General features: G+C 39.2%; 3 protein-coding genes across 5 annotated transcripts; all 3 read right to left on the bottom strand.

Moving 5' to 3' along the window:
• Window positions 1–1,938: 1,938 nt before the first annotated feature.
• LOC113767837 (exocyst complex component EXO70A1-like) lies at window positions 1,939–3,621 on the bottom strand. Its single transcript, XM_027312040.1, has one exon. The coding sequence runs from the start codon at window positions 3,619–3,621 to the stop codon at window positions 1,939–1,941; it is 1,683 nt and encodes a 560-aa protein (XP_027167841.1).
• A 3,504-nt stretch (window positions 3,622–7,125) lies between these two features.
• On the bottom strand, window positions 7,126–9,511 carry LOC113767392 (exocyst complex component EXO70B1-like). Its single transcript, XM_027311473.1, has one exon. It carries the CDS (start codon window positions 9,170–9,172, stop codon window positions 7,409–7,411), a length of 1,764 nt encoding a protein of 587 aa, XP_027167274.1. The 5' UTR covers window positions 9,173–9,511; the 3' UTR covers window positions 7,126–7,408.
• Window positions 9,512–10,100: 589 nt separating this feature from the next.
• Window positions 10,101–16,095, bottom strand: LOC113768657. Of its 3 annotated transcripts, none has more exons than XM_027313103.1 (8): window positions 15,890–16,095; window positions 14,864–15,182; window positions 14,496–14,693; window positions 13,910–14,182; window positions 13,294–13,396; window positions 13,021–13,139; window positions 11,991–12,167; window positions 10,101–11,563 (listed from the first exon to the last, which is right to left on the bottom strand). In XM_027313103.1, the coding sequence occupies exons 2-8, from the start codon at window positions 15,161–15,163 to the stop codon at window positions 10,757–10,759; spliced, it is 1,977 nt and encodes a 658-aa protein (XP_027168904.1). In that variant the 5' UTR covers window positions 15,164–15,182; window positions 15,890–16,095; the 3' UTR covers window positions 10,101–10,756. The 3 variants fall into 3 exon arrangements, with proteins under 3 accessions (XP_027168904.1, XP_027168903.1, XP_027168902.1); XM_027313102.1 differs by having other exon boundaries at window positions 15,911–16,095; XM_027313101.1 differs by lacking the exon at window positions 15,890–16,095 and adding an exon at window positions 15,774–15,872.
• Between the last annotated feature and the right edge of the window lie 392 nt (window positions 16,096–16,487).

Here is a 16,487-nt window from a genome sequence, read left to right as displayed (position 1 = left end):
CCTTGTTAGCTGGGTCGACTTACTAAAACCTAACTCACAGAACCCATTAACAATCCTGTAAAGTAATCCCTATTCAATTTAGTTAATCATAACATGCATTAGTTGTTGGCTATTATTCTCCCCCTATATGATACATATCATATATGAAAGCACTTAATTTGAACACTCGTCTTTTTCATCTACCTAACAAGACTGCCAAACATTCTTCGATATTTATCCTTTTGGACATAATTCATGGTTCGTTTGGACAATATACATGTAGGCCTTTGATATCTCTTTTCCCAGGACTTACTATTCAACGCCTTTCATCTTTTTCAACAAATTTGAGTTTTTTTTTTCCTTTTCCAAATGATAGTTCTTGTCTCTTTCTAACAACTTCCACGTTGTTAAATAAACATGGGCTATTCTTTATGTGTATAAGTTGGCTATAATTAGTGTGCCTTCAACTATTACTCCATTGTTACAGTCATTAGTGTTGTTGGAATGCGAAGATGGACTGTTGCATCTTTTGTTATTAACTGCATCTTCAATTGCATCGTTGCAAGACTTTAAATATTAATTCCAAATTACATCTATCCTGGACGGGTGCGTAGTGCACCCGTTTGGTCCGATGGTGGTTCTGTCCCATCGGTCCTCATAGGCTCAGTTGAGCCTCCCCGTAGATAGAGCAGGAGTACGGATGACAATTGACAAAAAAAAAAAAAAAAATCTATTGCTATAGCTAGAAGTGTTTCACGAATGACTGTTGCATTATAATTAGTGCTTGTATACAAGTTTTCAAGTCTTAGAATGTGACTTCATATGTTGTTTTCCATATGTTTTTCCTTGCACTTGACTGTTCCACAAATTTGTACCGTAAATTTTGTGGTGGGGTTGGGGGGAACCAAAATTCTGCTGCCTCTTTACTACTATTCAATATATATTCCGTTCCACTCCATGGCCACCAATTTTCTATTCAAAGTCAGCGGCAGCCTGTTCACGCTTCGAGTCACCGTTTACCGCATTACCTGCTGCCTGCTGGTTGCTTCACCGTTCCCTTTTCTGAGTCTACAGTTTTGCGTGGCTTTACACCACATGGAGATTTCTCCACTAAAGAGGGATCCCTAAAACCAGGTGGTTTGATTTTTTAATAGTACGAAGCTTCGATGCGAATGTGGCGAAGTCTCATCGTGCAAAAGACAGAAAACAAAACAAAACACAACTTATTGTTCCAGAAAAGAAAAAACTCAGGGAGGTGCTTATGGACTTGAATTCTCTTGAAGGTTAGCAATTACTACTGCTAGTTAAAAGTGGAATCATTCAAATTATGGGCATAACAAATTACTTTTCCATGAGCGGGAAACTTTTACAAAGTTTTGGTTCTGCAAAGTAACAGCAGGAAGTCTATCCCGTGTTTGACTGAACAACTTTGTGATTGATCCGTAGTGGTTCCAGTCCAGAGCCCTTTTTTTCCATCAAGCCATCACCACATCTGGAAAGTACAAACTTACGCTAAGTGTGAGAAAACTGAACGACGCATATTAGCTGATAGCAGGTTAAAAGCACACAGTTGTTAGGTATTAAGCTGCATTTGGTCTAAATGGGAGACAGACGAACATCTACATAGATTCAACACAACTACAACAGAAAACCGACCAGGCAAAGAGTATGCAAACTATATAGACACAGACGACAAAATGGACATCTAGTTAGCTTCTTCGATTGAATGGAATTACATGAATGAACCTGCAAATGCTGAAGAAAAATAAAAAGGTCCTTGTCCTTGTCCTTGTCGTTCTATGTTCTGATCCCATCCAACATGCAATACACTGCCTGCCTCCTTGCCAATCTACCATTGAGAACAGTCGAACATGCTATATAATAGGTGTGGCGAACTGCATTAGATGCACTTGGGAGCAAACTATTTTTTGTACATGATAACTAACGTCATACATCGTTTTAGAGGTAGCTGGAATAGGAAAATAAACCCAAAACCTTAGCCTCCAATTGCTCAGCAGAGTACATGATACACTTTCCTGGTTGCTTTCCCCTGTCTATTAGGCTCCTGAATTTCCCGAGAAAATTCCTATACGGAGGAATCAGCTTATCTAGAATAGACTGGTGAAGCTTCGTTCGGAGCTCAAGGTCCGGTACTTCCCACATCATTTGCGTCCGATGTGTTTCTTTAAAGAGAGTATTGAAGTTCTTGAATCTTAATTTTAGAGCTTTCCTTGACACACCAGAACCGACAGTGAAACCCCAGCTGCCATTCAGTCCCTCATGTCTCAAACAGTACACAAGCACATCCCAAGTTCCACTCACATAATTAGTCATTGAATCCTGCACATTTTCAGTAAGCTTGTTGATATAATTGTCCCCAATCATCTCTGTCAATGCTGCAGACCTTCTAATTTGCTGGACGATGTAGTGAACATTATTCATCATGAACAAATTTGCCAACAAGGAATCTTTGTAACACTTGGATCTACGCTCCAAATTGAGATGTAACACGATAATAATCCACAAAAAATGTGCTGCCAAAGGAGCGCGCCCTTCCAATTCCTTGACATCCAAATCTGAGATCATTAGATTTCCTATGGTCGTTGAAGGCTTGGAAGTTATTAACTCCGTCAGAGTTTCCTTACTTTCTGAAACCAGACTCGTCACGTATCCCATCACATACTCGGCCGAGCGGTGAATTGCCCCTCCAGGAATGGGATAATTACACAGCTCGCGAAGCAGTGTTTCCTCAAAATCTGAAAGAGCAAGGCTCACCACTTCACCACCAAGCCTGGACAGTATACAATCAGTACGAACACGAATGGTCTGGCCAGCTTCTGACTCAAACACAGAGTTAATATCCGACCTAAAACAAGAAAAACTTCTATAAAGGGCTAAAATCTCTTGTAACTTCTCAGGTGATGGACGACAGGAGCTAAGAGCATCAGCAAAATCAAGTAATTCGGCTACATAATCAGTAACAATCGCAAAAAAGCAAGGCTCACCAATAGCATCATTACCAATACCTCTAAAAACATGATTTGAAAGCTGCTTCTCAAATGGGAGAATCCCCCGGAGGCAACAATGCACTGCTCGAATCCAGCGCATTATTTTCGCCTGTAGAACTCCCCACTCCAGCCTCCGGACATCACAGATTCCAGACTTCTCATCCCATAGCTTTCGGAAATGTGCATACATGAAAGACTTCCTCTCAGTGACATACACATGGACCAACTTATCAAGATGCCCTTTTGCATTCATCTTCTGGGCAATTGATCTGAGATGGGCAATTTCTTTCGGACTTGGACCATGGTACCCTGAATAACTACTCTCCTCCAGAGCCGACAGGCAAAGGCTAAATGAACAAGTCGAGTCAGTGGTGGAGCTGGGATCAGTGAGGGCAGCAGCAACCCCTTTGACCTGCAGATGCAATATGTCTTGGAAATCGTTCTTGAGCCGATCCACTGCAATTTCCATAGCTTCATTTGCTTCAGCAGGAGTTTGATCAGGGGAGCTAGCGTCGGGCGACTTGGTCCCATCATAACCAAGGCCGAGATGAATTTTCTGGTAAACGGGTTCCGTTGGGCTCGACAAATCACGAGAGTTTGAATTTGAAGCTTCCATCACAGTAATAGAATTCATAGCTAGCAAACTTTTGAATTAGGAAACAGTTGGTAATTATGATGGTCAGACTAAACCCAAGTGGAAATTCAACCAAGAACGTAATTTTTTATGGCGACCACTCCACAATCAGCATAGTGATTTCAGTTAGCGGAAAGGTCAAAGGAGAGGAAGTTAATGAGGAGCAGAACCCTAATTGGAGATGGGAGCGGAGAGGGGGAGAACGGAACTGAACGGAAAGAGCAGTTGTCCGGTCACTTTGATCATCGCACGTAGTTCCGCGTCTCGTCAGCGTACAAAACTGGAAAAAGAAATATGGAAAATAACAATAGGTAATTTTATTTGCACTCCCTTTACTTTATCTGCACTCACACTACTCTATTTTTGTCTTGATAATGAAAATTGGGCACAATTATCGCTATTCTAATCTCTTCTCTTGCTTTATCTTGTGTTCACATGCAAGGAAGTTGGGTACAATTATCGTACTCATCCAAAAGGTAACAAAAAATTTTGCGTCTCTTCTTCTAAATCTACATAGCTTTTTTTCTTTTTTTTTTTTTTATATTCTTATTTCAATTTCAATTTTGCAGATTTTGATGAGCGCAATTGAGGTTCCATTGCATCATCTTGATGTTGTTATGCTTTTGTTGAAATATGTACTAGAAAGTTTCACTCCCTCTATAGTGGTTATATGAACTATTTTTAGTTGACTTTTTGAAGTATTAGTGTCCTGTTTATGAGACATTACAGTTATACTTAGTTTTTGATCTTTTTGAAACTTGGGATTTATTTATTTATTTGGGTTTGAAGTTTGGAATCTATTCATATTATATTGTTAGATTGATCATTTGCATCATGTAATTTCGTGAGGTTTTGTAGAAAAATACATAATACATATTAGTGACAATTTTAAATTAGTCATTATAATGTATAATGGAATAATTAATTGGTTTTAGAATGTAAGAAAAAAATCTAGTAAAGTTAACTCACAGGCAAGAAGAAGAAATTAGAGGAGGAGTAATATGGTCTTATTAAAGTAAAAATGGGATTGTTGGAGTGCAAATAACATCACCCAATAACAATTAACGCTACGTGTCCTTTTTTTTTTTTTTGGGAAGTTTCGAGGAAAAATGTGAATGGCAGTGTGATGCGCAAATTCTAGAAGATGAACAAGGGCTTGACTTAAACTTCAGCACATTGCCCGGATAAGGTACTAACTAATTAATGTACAGGTCTTACTTTAGATTAGAAGTAATCACACTCCGCGTATCCCAGAGTCTCATCAGTTTTCTTGTTTATATATATATATATATATATATATATATATATGGTAGTTCTACAATTATTTTGTGACTTTTAAAAATGGCGTAATGATTTTTCATTTTTTTTCCTTTATTTGGTGCAAGACGAAATTATTACTCCTACAAGATTGGATTAGATAAATGGACTGCTAAAGAAAATAATGTCCTTTGAGTTGTGAGCATTGTAGTGTTAGCTGCTAAGAAATGGTCTGGAGACTGGGAAGCCCAAGAATGGGATGCGAAAACCACTCGAGTGGGTTGAAGATCTTCGAGCTAACATAACATTTGAGGAGTCAAAAATCAGAAATCGCCTTTTTTTACACATCTACGGCAGGCATACTCACTCGACAGATGAAGATACTTTCTGTGTGCATTAAAAGTCCAAAAAGCATCTGTAAGGAAATTTCTCAGCGCCTCAGATCAGATGAGGGCTGGTCCAACTTCCGCATGACAGACGAGAAAACAAGTCGCCGCTAATAGTAGTAAAAGAATCAGTAGTATATGCTAAGAGCAGGTTCTGATTTTTGCACCTGATAATGAATTATTTTACTATAGATAAGAGCCACATTTCTGCGAATGCACCTGCAAGAGTTCCATTCCAGTCGTCAGTGATACAGAAACAAACTCCAGACCATGCTCTCCAGTTCCTCTTCTGAGTACTCGATGTATCGTTTTGGTAGTTTTCCTCTCTCTCTATCTGTGGTTTCTGAACTGATCAAGAAACGTCCCGTAGGAAGGAATCAGTTTGTCCAAAATGGACCGTAAAAGTTTCTTACGAAGCTCGGGATCTGGCACTGCCCACATTGCCTGGAGTCTTTGAATATCTTCAACCAAAGCATTGAAGTTCTTGAACCTCCCAGAATTTTGTTCGACACCCCTGAGTGGAACAGGTGACTCACATGTGGTCCTTCATCTCTCAAGCAATCCAAGACCCTTTGCCACGTTCATCTCAAATAGCTGGTTGTTGCCTGCTGAATATTTTCCTTTAACTTGCAGCAGATATTTGTCTCCGATCATCTCAGTTAATTCTCCGGATTGCTGAATACATTGGACAATGTAGCGAACATTGTTCATAATGAACAAGTGTGCCTAGGATGCAGCTTGGTAGTTCCGGGATTTACCCTCTAACTTCAATCCTAAGGTTACAATTAATGATCCAGACCAGAGTGATTGCTAAAAGACGTCGTCCTTCCAATTCCAGGATTCGTTCCAAATCTGGAACTGTTGATTCACCTTATACCATTAATGGCTTTGTAATGATCATCTCCTCAAGAGTATCCTTGCTTGAGACTGACATAGCCCATCACACACTTGGTCAAGCGATGAATTGTCTCTCCAGGTGCCGGAACACTAGACATCTCGTTGAGCACAGCATCCTCAAAGTCCAACAAAGTCAACCTAATGGCCTCAGCAAGCCTAGAAGGTATTGATGTTCCACGAACGCGAAATGATCTTCGGTGTTACCTGAGATTTTTCTTCCAGACTCCGCCTGCAATAGACTGCAAAAATCACACTTGAGTTTATCTCCGTTTTGATTCACAGTGCCTTTCTCCGTGTGCACTTCCTTTCAATTTTGTTCAGTACCCCCTGCATCAAAAACCTTGCTGATTGATCTTCTGTCAAATTCCAAGTCTGGAGCTACATCACATTTAATTTGTGTTCGAAGCTGAAATTTTCGACCAAGTAAACTCATCCTTCGGACCTCCCAATAGCTTTTCAGAATATTCCCAGAAGTTGTAAATGGGATGAAATAATTTTGTGATACCTGAGAAAACATTAAATATTAGAGAAGCACGGAAAACTGGAAAAGGGGGAGACTGGACAAGTCTGTGAGATACATGACAAATTCAAAATGACAGAAAGGGAGGGGAAAGGGAACACTTGAGGAAGAAAAGAATCTGGAAAGTCATCTGGATTCATAAACTCAGTAGTCGACACATTTGTAAGATCCAATAAACCTTGGATTCTATTATAAAGCTGCATTTTGCTGCTAAAGACAAAAAAAAAAAAAAAAAAAACTTATCAATTTTCTTTTGGATCGCAATAGCGTTACATTATTCATGTAAAATCATCCAGACCAATCAAATCTGTACGCTTCCAACTTCTAAGAGTCTTTCAAGAAAAGAAATGTAATCCTCTGCTTAATTGCTATTATTCCCGAAAGAGTGGATTAGAACCTAATCGGAACTGATCGCAGTAAGTACCATATATATCACTCCAGACATTCATAAACATCATCTGTCATTTATTACTGGAATGATAAAGGTTACAAAAGAATTTGTGCAGATATTTTCTAGACGTTAAATTCAACATGAATGCGCAAGGGATATTACATGCCTGAGCAGACTAGTAAAAGAATTATTCTCACACGTAAAAGAAGGGCTTCACTGTATACCACTATTTCCAACATACAGCTTAACCTGGCATTTCATCTAATAGTGCAGGCAATTTTCAAGAACTGGAGAAAAGTTACATTCTCTGCTGCTAAATCTTGCCAGGTGTTGCATTTAACCACCTCCTAGATGAGAGTTCTCAACTGGGCCGTCTGATGATGGAGGTAGCCGATGACGCGCAAACAATTTCGTCATGATCAACTCCTCAAGGTCCTTGAGGGAATACTTAACATGTATCCTCTGGACGTACTGGAGGCACATTTTTCTCTGTTTTCCACTCTCTAAATGGCTACTAAACCTCATGAGAAAGCCCTCATAAGCTGGCATCAATTTCTCCAACATGGAACGGCGGAGCTCCTCCCGAAGCCCGAGATCTTGTACTTCCCGTGATGATTGTAGCGACCGAATCTCTTCAAAAACAATGTTTACGATCTTGATCCTTTTCCTCAAAGCACGAATTGACACTTGAGAAGTAAAACACCGACAAACATAGAGTCCCTCGTCTCTCAAGCAATTCAATAACCTTCCACAGGTTATTTCCTGATAGCTAGTCATTGCCCCTTTGACATACCCGTCTAACTTCTTCAGATAATCAGCACTAATCAACTCTTGCAGTTCCCCCGAACCCTCAATTTTTTGTACAATATACCTCACATTGTTCATCATGAACAGATACCTCAAAGAAGGATCCTTGAAGTACTCGGATTTATGCTCCAAATTTGATTGTAAAACTGCTATGATCAAAACCAAATGCAAAGTTAAAGGACTTAGACTCGTGGGGTCCTGAAGCTCCGAGTCTGGAACATTTTGACCCCTAATAGTCATCGAGGGCCTTGACACAATCAACCTCACTAGATTCTTCCTATGAACTACCATCAGATTAACATACCCCATGACGTGTTTTGTCAGCGGATGGACTCTGCCTCCATCATCTGAGATGGTCGAAAGCTCATGAAGCACAGCATTCTCAAAAGCCGAGAGCATCCTTCTGACCTCGTCCTCAAGTCTAGACAGGGTCGCAGCTGTGCCATTTGGTATAGCTTTTGCTGATTCTGACGGGAAAAGGGCACCAACATCCTGCGCAAGAGAGACCATTACCTCGTAAAGCATCAGGACTGCCTCCAGCCTCTCTGGAGATTGGTGACTCAAGCTCACAGATTCGGCAAAACTGAATAAACAAACTGCAGCATCTTTGGCTGTGTATAGGAAACATTCCTCGTGAGTGGCAGTTCTTCCAAGCCCGGAAAATATTTGAGCGGCAAATTGCTTTTCCCTGGTGAAGAGAATCTTGGTACACACCCTAGCAGCCTCTATCCAGCGCTCAATTTTCATCTTCAACTCTTCCCACAAAAACCTCTTAACGTCCCCAGCCTTCAATTCATCAAGCCGAAGCCTCTTGAATACTGCATTCACGAAAGGCCTCCTCACTGACTTGTACACCTCAATGCAGACATCAAGATGCCCGCAAGAATCCATTGTCTCCGCTATGCTTCGGAGATAACGGATCACCTCTGCACTTGGTGTTTCGTGCACTACAAAATCCTCATATCGAAACTGATAGCCAGTGCTGTCAGTTAAAGAGCTCAACTCAGTCGTGGAATTCGAACCCATAGCTGAATCTGTTTGCCTAGTCAATACGGTCCTAAACTCATGCTTGAGCCGAGATACAGCCATGGAAATGATGTCTTTGAGCTCATCATTATCGCTTGCTGATTGCCGAATCTTGACTACCGCCTGCAGGTATTGACTGACTTCAGCACGACCACAATCGAATATTAATCTTTCTCTTGGTTGCGGATGCCAGTTTGAGACTACTTCAACGGCTGATTGAAGTGATTGTGAGGATCCCATTATGAGATATGCCAGGAAAGAAAGCATTACATGAAGGAATTTTAGAACAAAGATTCAGAATCTTCGCATCAGAAAAAAGAGAGAATGAATTGGAATATTCACATCAAATACGAGATTAACCAATAAACTAAAATTGAAAATAGTTTCTGTACGAGTTTCAATGAACTCGTACTTTATTTGTATTAGTCTTCAGACTGGAAGTTTTTAACTTTCGAGGAGAAAAGCCAGGTTCAAAGAGATTTTCTTGGACAGGCAAGCGATGCTAGAGCAGGAAGATAGAAATGTAGGAATTTGGATGATGTTTGAAAAGTTCAGAGCCCACTTTTTGCCCATAGATAAAAGAATAGCGCCTACCACAATGTTTCCGGGAAAATCAGAAGACCAAGACTTTAATCATTGTGTTGTGTTGTGTATGCAGCTACAATACAACCCGATGAATGGAAGCTTCCCTTCGTTATGTGAGTTCGACTTTGGTAGAAGGTTGGGGAAGAAATTTCAGAAATACATTTTTAGCAGAATTTGGGGCCCATATCATTCGATGCCAACAACCTTTTTGCTCCTCAAAATTTTAAAAAATAAAAAATAATAATAATAAACACACACACACACACACGCTGGATTTTGTATTTAATTGCTGGGTTAAAAAAGGATTTTTTTTTTTGGGGGACATAAAAACACATATAATAAGCTCGAGACAGTTGGCAGCAGAAGCGGTGACCCTCGCTTCCATTGATTGTTTCAGTACAAAAAATGGGGATTAACGAATAAGGAGAGATCAAACGGTATAATAGATGCTTGAGTACATTTCGTGATACTACTACTTATCAGTAATTTATCAAATAATAACGGTGGTATCTTAGATATGGTATGTTTGTTATACACGACCATAATGCGAAATTCTAGATGCCAAAAATGTAACACATTATTATTTGACAGAATTAATGGGATATAGCAGACAGGAGGACCCCCCATTGGACATTTTCATTGAACAGCTGACAAAGGCCCATAGCAGATGGGATCCCTAATTTTCCATTCCTGAGTCGCTCAAAGCCTACTTAATTCCTATACACCGGGGAGCGCTACGACCGCTTCCCTGCCATCACATTTAAGAACTGAACAGAGTCGGGTTTGGAATAAAAAGTTTCTCCCATTTGGGAGATTTTGAGGGTTACAAGTGAGATGACCATGAACAACCAAAGCAACAAAAGATGATACAATGGAGGGGCATCTCCAGACTACAAATCCCCCCTTCATTCATATATTGCCCGCACCAAAGAGCAACCAAAATCAAATTCACTGCCCCCCGACACAAAAACAAAGAATAAATTCAATGTTAAACTATACAGAGACTATAACCCACTAAAAGCAGCGCGACAACCTCTCTTTCCCTTGAACCAAAGGTCCCACCGGAAGGGTCAGTCGAGTTAAGACTTCTTATATTCTTGAGATATTACTTCTTTGTCCTGCAATAACACAGGGCCACAAGGACTTCCAACTTCTGACAATGGAGAAAATTGGAAAGCAGCATTTTGGAGGCAGATAAAGAAATAAGCCTCCTCCAGCATCATTTTCCTAAAATCTAGAATCGGGTGCACTACACAAAATATCTTCTTAAATTTCCTGATCAAAACGATGGCTATCAGAGCTCTCTTCCTCAAGTTCTCTTATGAGCTTTTCCATTTGTCTTCTATAAACTGGCATGAAGTGATCAGCAATCATGGTCTGGGACAGCCTTAGTTTACTATACAATGACCTAGGAGTCAGAAAAATTCCAACTTTTGGCTCAGCTGGTTGACAATGGTCCAAGCTACTAGAAGTAATGCTGTCAATTCCACAGTCCACCTCATCAGTAAGAAGTGTCACGATGTGCATTATTCTTCCCGGGGGGAAAAACCTGTGCACTTCCTTTGTATTAGGCAGTGAGCTTTCAGAGTCACTATCACTTACCTCTGCAATAGCTGCTGCTTCTTCTTCCCTAATCTCCTTCACCACATCAGATTCCTCACATTCAATCTGATCATAAAGCTCTTTCTCAATTTGTTGCCACAACTCAACTTCCGTCATACGATCTTGATGTCTATCATGGTCCAAGACATCCTCGCCCTCATCAAGGTCAGCATCAACACCGCATCTGATCTCACTTGAGCAACTTCCTGAACTCCACACCACCCCTCCTGATGAAGATACAGGGATTTCAGAGCTGTCAATGCTACTTGAGGTCACCTCAGAGGTAGCAAGGAATGGTTCAGATGTTTCTCCATGAATTGCAGAAGATTCCAAAGACTCTGCCCCATCATTAGTGCTCCCTTGTTTATTTGCTGAACGACGTCGAGGACCCATGCATGACCATGAGGATAATCGCATGCCAGGTCTTGATAATGCTGCCTGAGCCATGCTTTGGGCTCTCTTCATAACAACCTAAAGTCAACAACACAGCCAGCAACCATTTAATAGAACATCAACAAAAACGCAAGCAGGAAATTGACCAAAAATGATCTCTTCAATCAGACAATGTCAAGATGCTGGCATAGATAATACTCTGTATATGTTCTACACCAATTTGTTGAAATTCAGACATCTCAAATGGAAGACTGCCACATTCAGATTCCAACAGTAATACAGCAGAACCAGCTAAGATGTAGCAAGCAGCATACAGCGGTCAAACTTCTTATTGATTAAGGGTTCTAAAAGAACTCAACCGGATAGCAAATAAAGAACACAGAACAAGAAGAAAAAAGGGATGACTATTACATTTTCACAAATAAGAGTTCAAACGTTCAGTGCGACATTGAAGAGGCAAGGAGGAGCCCAGACTGGAATACAGCATTTATGATATTTTATATACCTGTGTACCAGTAGATACTGGGCGCAGTATTGCACCAGCACCAGCAACTTTTGCTTTAGCACTTGCCATGGATGGAAGACGAGAACCCAAGGCTGAAGCAGATCGATAAACAGTACTAAGGATTCGAGTTTGTTCAATCTGATTCCTAAGATCATTCAACCAGGCTGATGCTGTCACCTGAAACAGGTAAAATATTTTTCATTCCAAGAGACGCTACATATAATTATAAAAAAGCCCAGAGTACAAAAACATTCTAAACAAGAAAAAGCCCAACTCAAGGGGTACAAAAAAAACGAAACCGTACAGATGTCTGAAATCAGAAAATGTCATTTGTTTAAATTTACATGCAATACAACAATCTAAAGAGCAATGATCGTATGCAGATGACACTTATCAGGCCATCATAGACGTGTGAGATTATTATTTAATTTTCAAAAGTACCAGAACATTCTACCAGATCAACGTTATAGCCATCACTACAACAACGATTTGCCAAAGGAAGTCAGTCTTAATCAATGGTTTAGAGGAAGATCAAGGTTATCCAAGCTAAAAAAATTGCCACACAATTGAGGACTCATGCAGAATAGAGGTGCTTATTGAAAAAAGAGACAATCAGTTATACATTCTTAACTTTACTATCGGAAACCAACTTATTGTGCATGTCCCAATGAATAATTACACAAAATTCTACTCTTGAATACAGGAAACACTAAAGTAAACTCAAAAGCAACTCTAGATGCATAATTACCAATACTGGATCATCACTTATTGATGAAATCCATCAAAATAGATGTATACAGAGTACCCTAATAGAACTAAAATTAGTGCAAAGAGAATTTGACAGTAATATCTAAACAGAAATGAGAAGGCAGGTAGAATACCGGCAAGAAACGCATCATAAGTAAACTACATATACAACCACAAAGTCAACCACTTTAACAGAAACCAAAATACTTCATCGTTGAAAGCAAAAGGGCACAAAGAAATTCAGCTAGTATGACAAGACAAGGAATCAGATTCAAGAATTGACCTCAGCACGAAGGTCATCCACTGAAGCAGCAGAGAATGTTGGCACCAGATCAGCTCCATTTATTACAGAAGTAATGAATTCAGTGCCAGATTCAGCCAATTCCCATGTCATACAAGCAGCTGCATTGAACATTGCGTGAGATCTAAAGCAACTCTCTTTTCCTCATCATAAAGTTAGCACAATTATGAAGAAAAACAAAACGTAGCTAGAAGCAAAGAATCATTAGAAATCAACAAAAACCTCACGTTCCTGGTAGAAAAGCAAGACAATAACCTGGAGCAAATGCTACACACGTAGCTGTTGATAGTTCCTTCTGCTCACGCAATACATAAGTTAAAAGAGCTGCAGTACCACCACCCAAAGAATGTCCTACAATCTGTAACCAGACAAAACAACTTGATTTTATCATTACAAGCCCAGCCACACACACTATGAATAAGAAATTATGCCTAGCTATATGGTGTACACAGAAAGATCTACAAACTCGAGTAGCTGCCACGAATAAGTTGCAACACCAGTCATATCTTATCTGTTAAACTACAAAAGCCTTAAGAAGAATCAGAAAGCACAAGCATGAGGGGCTTGACCAGTATGAATGTTAGTGCCAAAACAAAGGCAGCAGTAACATAGAAGTCAAACTAGAATCAACCACTTCTTAAGACACACAACAATCCGGGCATGTAAGGTTTATCCTGCCAGCCTGCAACGAGATTAGTTGTGTTCTATATACAATCTTATACCTCCCAAACCCAAGTCATCACTGAACTATATTACCATGAGCCAATATTCATCCAGTATTTTGATTTTATCATATGAATAATGAAACCCAAGCAAAGCATCTATTGAGGACCAGCTTATGGAATCAAACACCATCCAACATGTCACATACCTTAAGTTTATACTCAGGATAATTGTTGAGGGCTCTAAGGAGACAAGGAGTTGCAAGTTTAGCAATCCAGCGAGCTGCTGCAACCATCCCACAATGTGCATAACCCAAAACCAAATTGATGACTCCTCCCTCACACACGACAGAGTGATGGAAAGGTACTACTGCTCCAGTAGCAGCTGTCAGAGTATCCTTGATACTGTGTGTTCCACGAATCAATAAGAGGAATGTTTTTGAATTTTGATCAACCAGAACTGTAAAAGCCGGTTTCAGTATCTGCAAAACAATAAAATGTTTAGCATTTCTTCAGGGACAAAACAAGATTTCTGTATGTCTTTCGGCTACAGTCTCTCACTTGCAAAAAAAGTGAACATTTAAGACATCAGAATACACTCTATTTCATCTATCACCCAACTGTATCAAGCCCAGCTAGATACAGGAACAACAAAAGGATAATCTTGTCAAGATGTAGAAACTATGGAAAGAAAGCAATGGCATACAAGGATCTTGGTCAGCATCGACTCCCAACTTGACAAATAGAAGGGATTTATGATTAGCTCATCACCATGGAAACATTTAAATAACTTACTCCGGCCTTAGGTTCTTGGAGAAGAACATTTTCTTGGGAAAAGCCCGTCTCCTCCAAAAACAGTGGAAATGGTTTTTTGGAAAAATGCCAACAAAGCGTCAACAAGTTCAAGAGATGTCTAAGCTCCAATGTAATTTCAGGTCCTTTGAGTTGATGGCTATCATTCCCTCCAAATACGCTTCCAACGTGTAAATTTCCCTGCAAACACATTCACATGCTCGTAATAACAACTAAAGTCCCTATCAATCATCAACTCTTTTTTTATTTCTTAAAATCAACAAGTTCTCGAACTATAGGCTTATTACACCAATCATCAATAACGGGCAAGCATATTGATGCCAACTTGCAATAAAGAACAAAAACCTTACCTGCCTCTTTAACAGAAAGCTGATTCCGAAAGCCAAATCACCAATGGGCCACTTTCCCAGAGTCTCAGAATATGTAAACCTTAGTGTCTCAGATAACGTTGAAATTGTCTCTAACCATGTTGCAGGAGCTTGTATGAGCCTATTTGAAACTCGATCAATCCCTGAATGAGTTTGTGTGTCCACACCACCACTATCTTCATCATCATCTCTCTTAGTGGTACTGGACACTATTTTTCTATTCAATGTATAATACAAGAGAGCAGCAGCACCAGCTGCAGTCGCCATAGTTGCAGTTGCCATAACTTTTCGATCCTTAAATCTTTAAAACAGAGGCAGAAAAGGATAACCCAATTAAATTGGTTGTTTATGGCCGATTGTGCTAAATCTCTTATTTATTCTATGTTTATCTTTTCCGAACTTACAATCAATTGCAAAGCAGCAAGATTTCAAACTGTAACTACCCTTTCAGAATGCAAGTACTGTAGACAGTACAAGCAAAAGTTACCTCTCATCGATTGACTACTAAACGCAATATATATCAAACAGTTAGTGCCTTTAAGGAAAAACAAATAGGCTTTCGAGCATAACTCAGCTTTTTGATTGCTGAAAAATCCAAACAAAATCAGAAAGCAAAACAATAAGCATTAAAGTTTGTGATTTCACGTAAAAGCATAATCTTTCAAACAAGCAAACAAATTTTTTGATTGCCCAAACTTTCACGCTCAGTAAGCAAGCATCTTTGAACAAAGCTCCCCAAAATTTCTGCCACCCTTTTGACCAAATAACTAAAAAATTCACAGTACCGTCAAACCACCTAAAGGTTAATTGGGATTTTTCTTTTCGGTCAAATTTAAACAGCCATCAAATACGGAAAGGAATAAGATGAAAAAAATTAACATCAAAATCTGACCTGTACATGAGTAAAATATGAAAAAGCAAAACCCTAAAGGTCCAAACTTTGAGGGACATGTAAAAGTCGATTCAATTGCGGAGAAGAATACTGGATAGACATAGGAAATAACAAACCTGGGGAAATCCGATACTTACGGGAATTTAGGAAATTTATTGGTGATGAATATTAGACGATAGCTTTGATTCCAAGGTATTCAAAATTGAAGTTAACAAGTTAAGTAACGGAATTTATATTGGTGTGTACGAGAAGACTTCCTTTCCTTTGTATTTTCCTTCTTTATTCTTCTTCTCTAAGTCCTACCCTGTCTTCTGTACTTGGATTTGGATTTGCGGGAATTTAGGCCTCGTCGGGCATTTTGAGGTTTTGACGAACCTTTTAACCCGTTTGCTTAATTCAGATGCACGGGGAATTTTGTCAAATTAATTTTTTCATTATTCAATTTTAAAATAATAACTTTAAATCTCTTATAAAATTAAGTCGATAAAATTTAGTTCAAACACATATTTTTAATAACTTTTTACCTTGAATCCATCATATGTCTCACACGTAATCTTTTTTTTTTTTTGAGTAAAAAGTTAGATTTCATATGTTATGAGACAAATGACCCAAATCATATTCATTTTTTCCTATAAAAAGTAAAATATGATCCAATTTATATTTATTTTTATTACTAAAAAAGTGGAATCTAACTTAATTGCACACAAAAAAATG

Source organism: Coffea eugenioides, chromosome 4, assembly GCF_003713205.1.
Source record: "Coffea eugenioides isolate CCC68of chromosome 4, Ceug_1.0, whole genome shotgun sequence".
Classification (NCBI taxonomy): domain Eukaryota; kingdom Viridiplantae; phylum Streptophyta; class Magnoliopsida; order Gentianales; family Rubiaceae; genus Coffea; species Coffea eugenioides.
The sequence above is the reverse complement of the archived record's forward strand: the minus strand, read 5'-3'. Positions and strand labels throughout refer to the sequence as shown.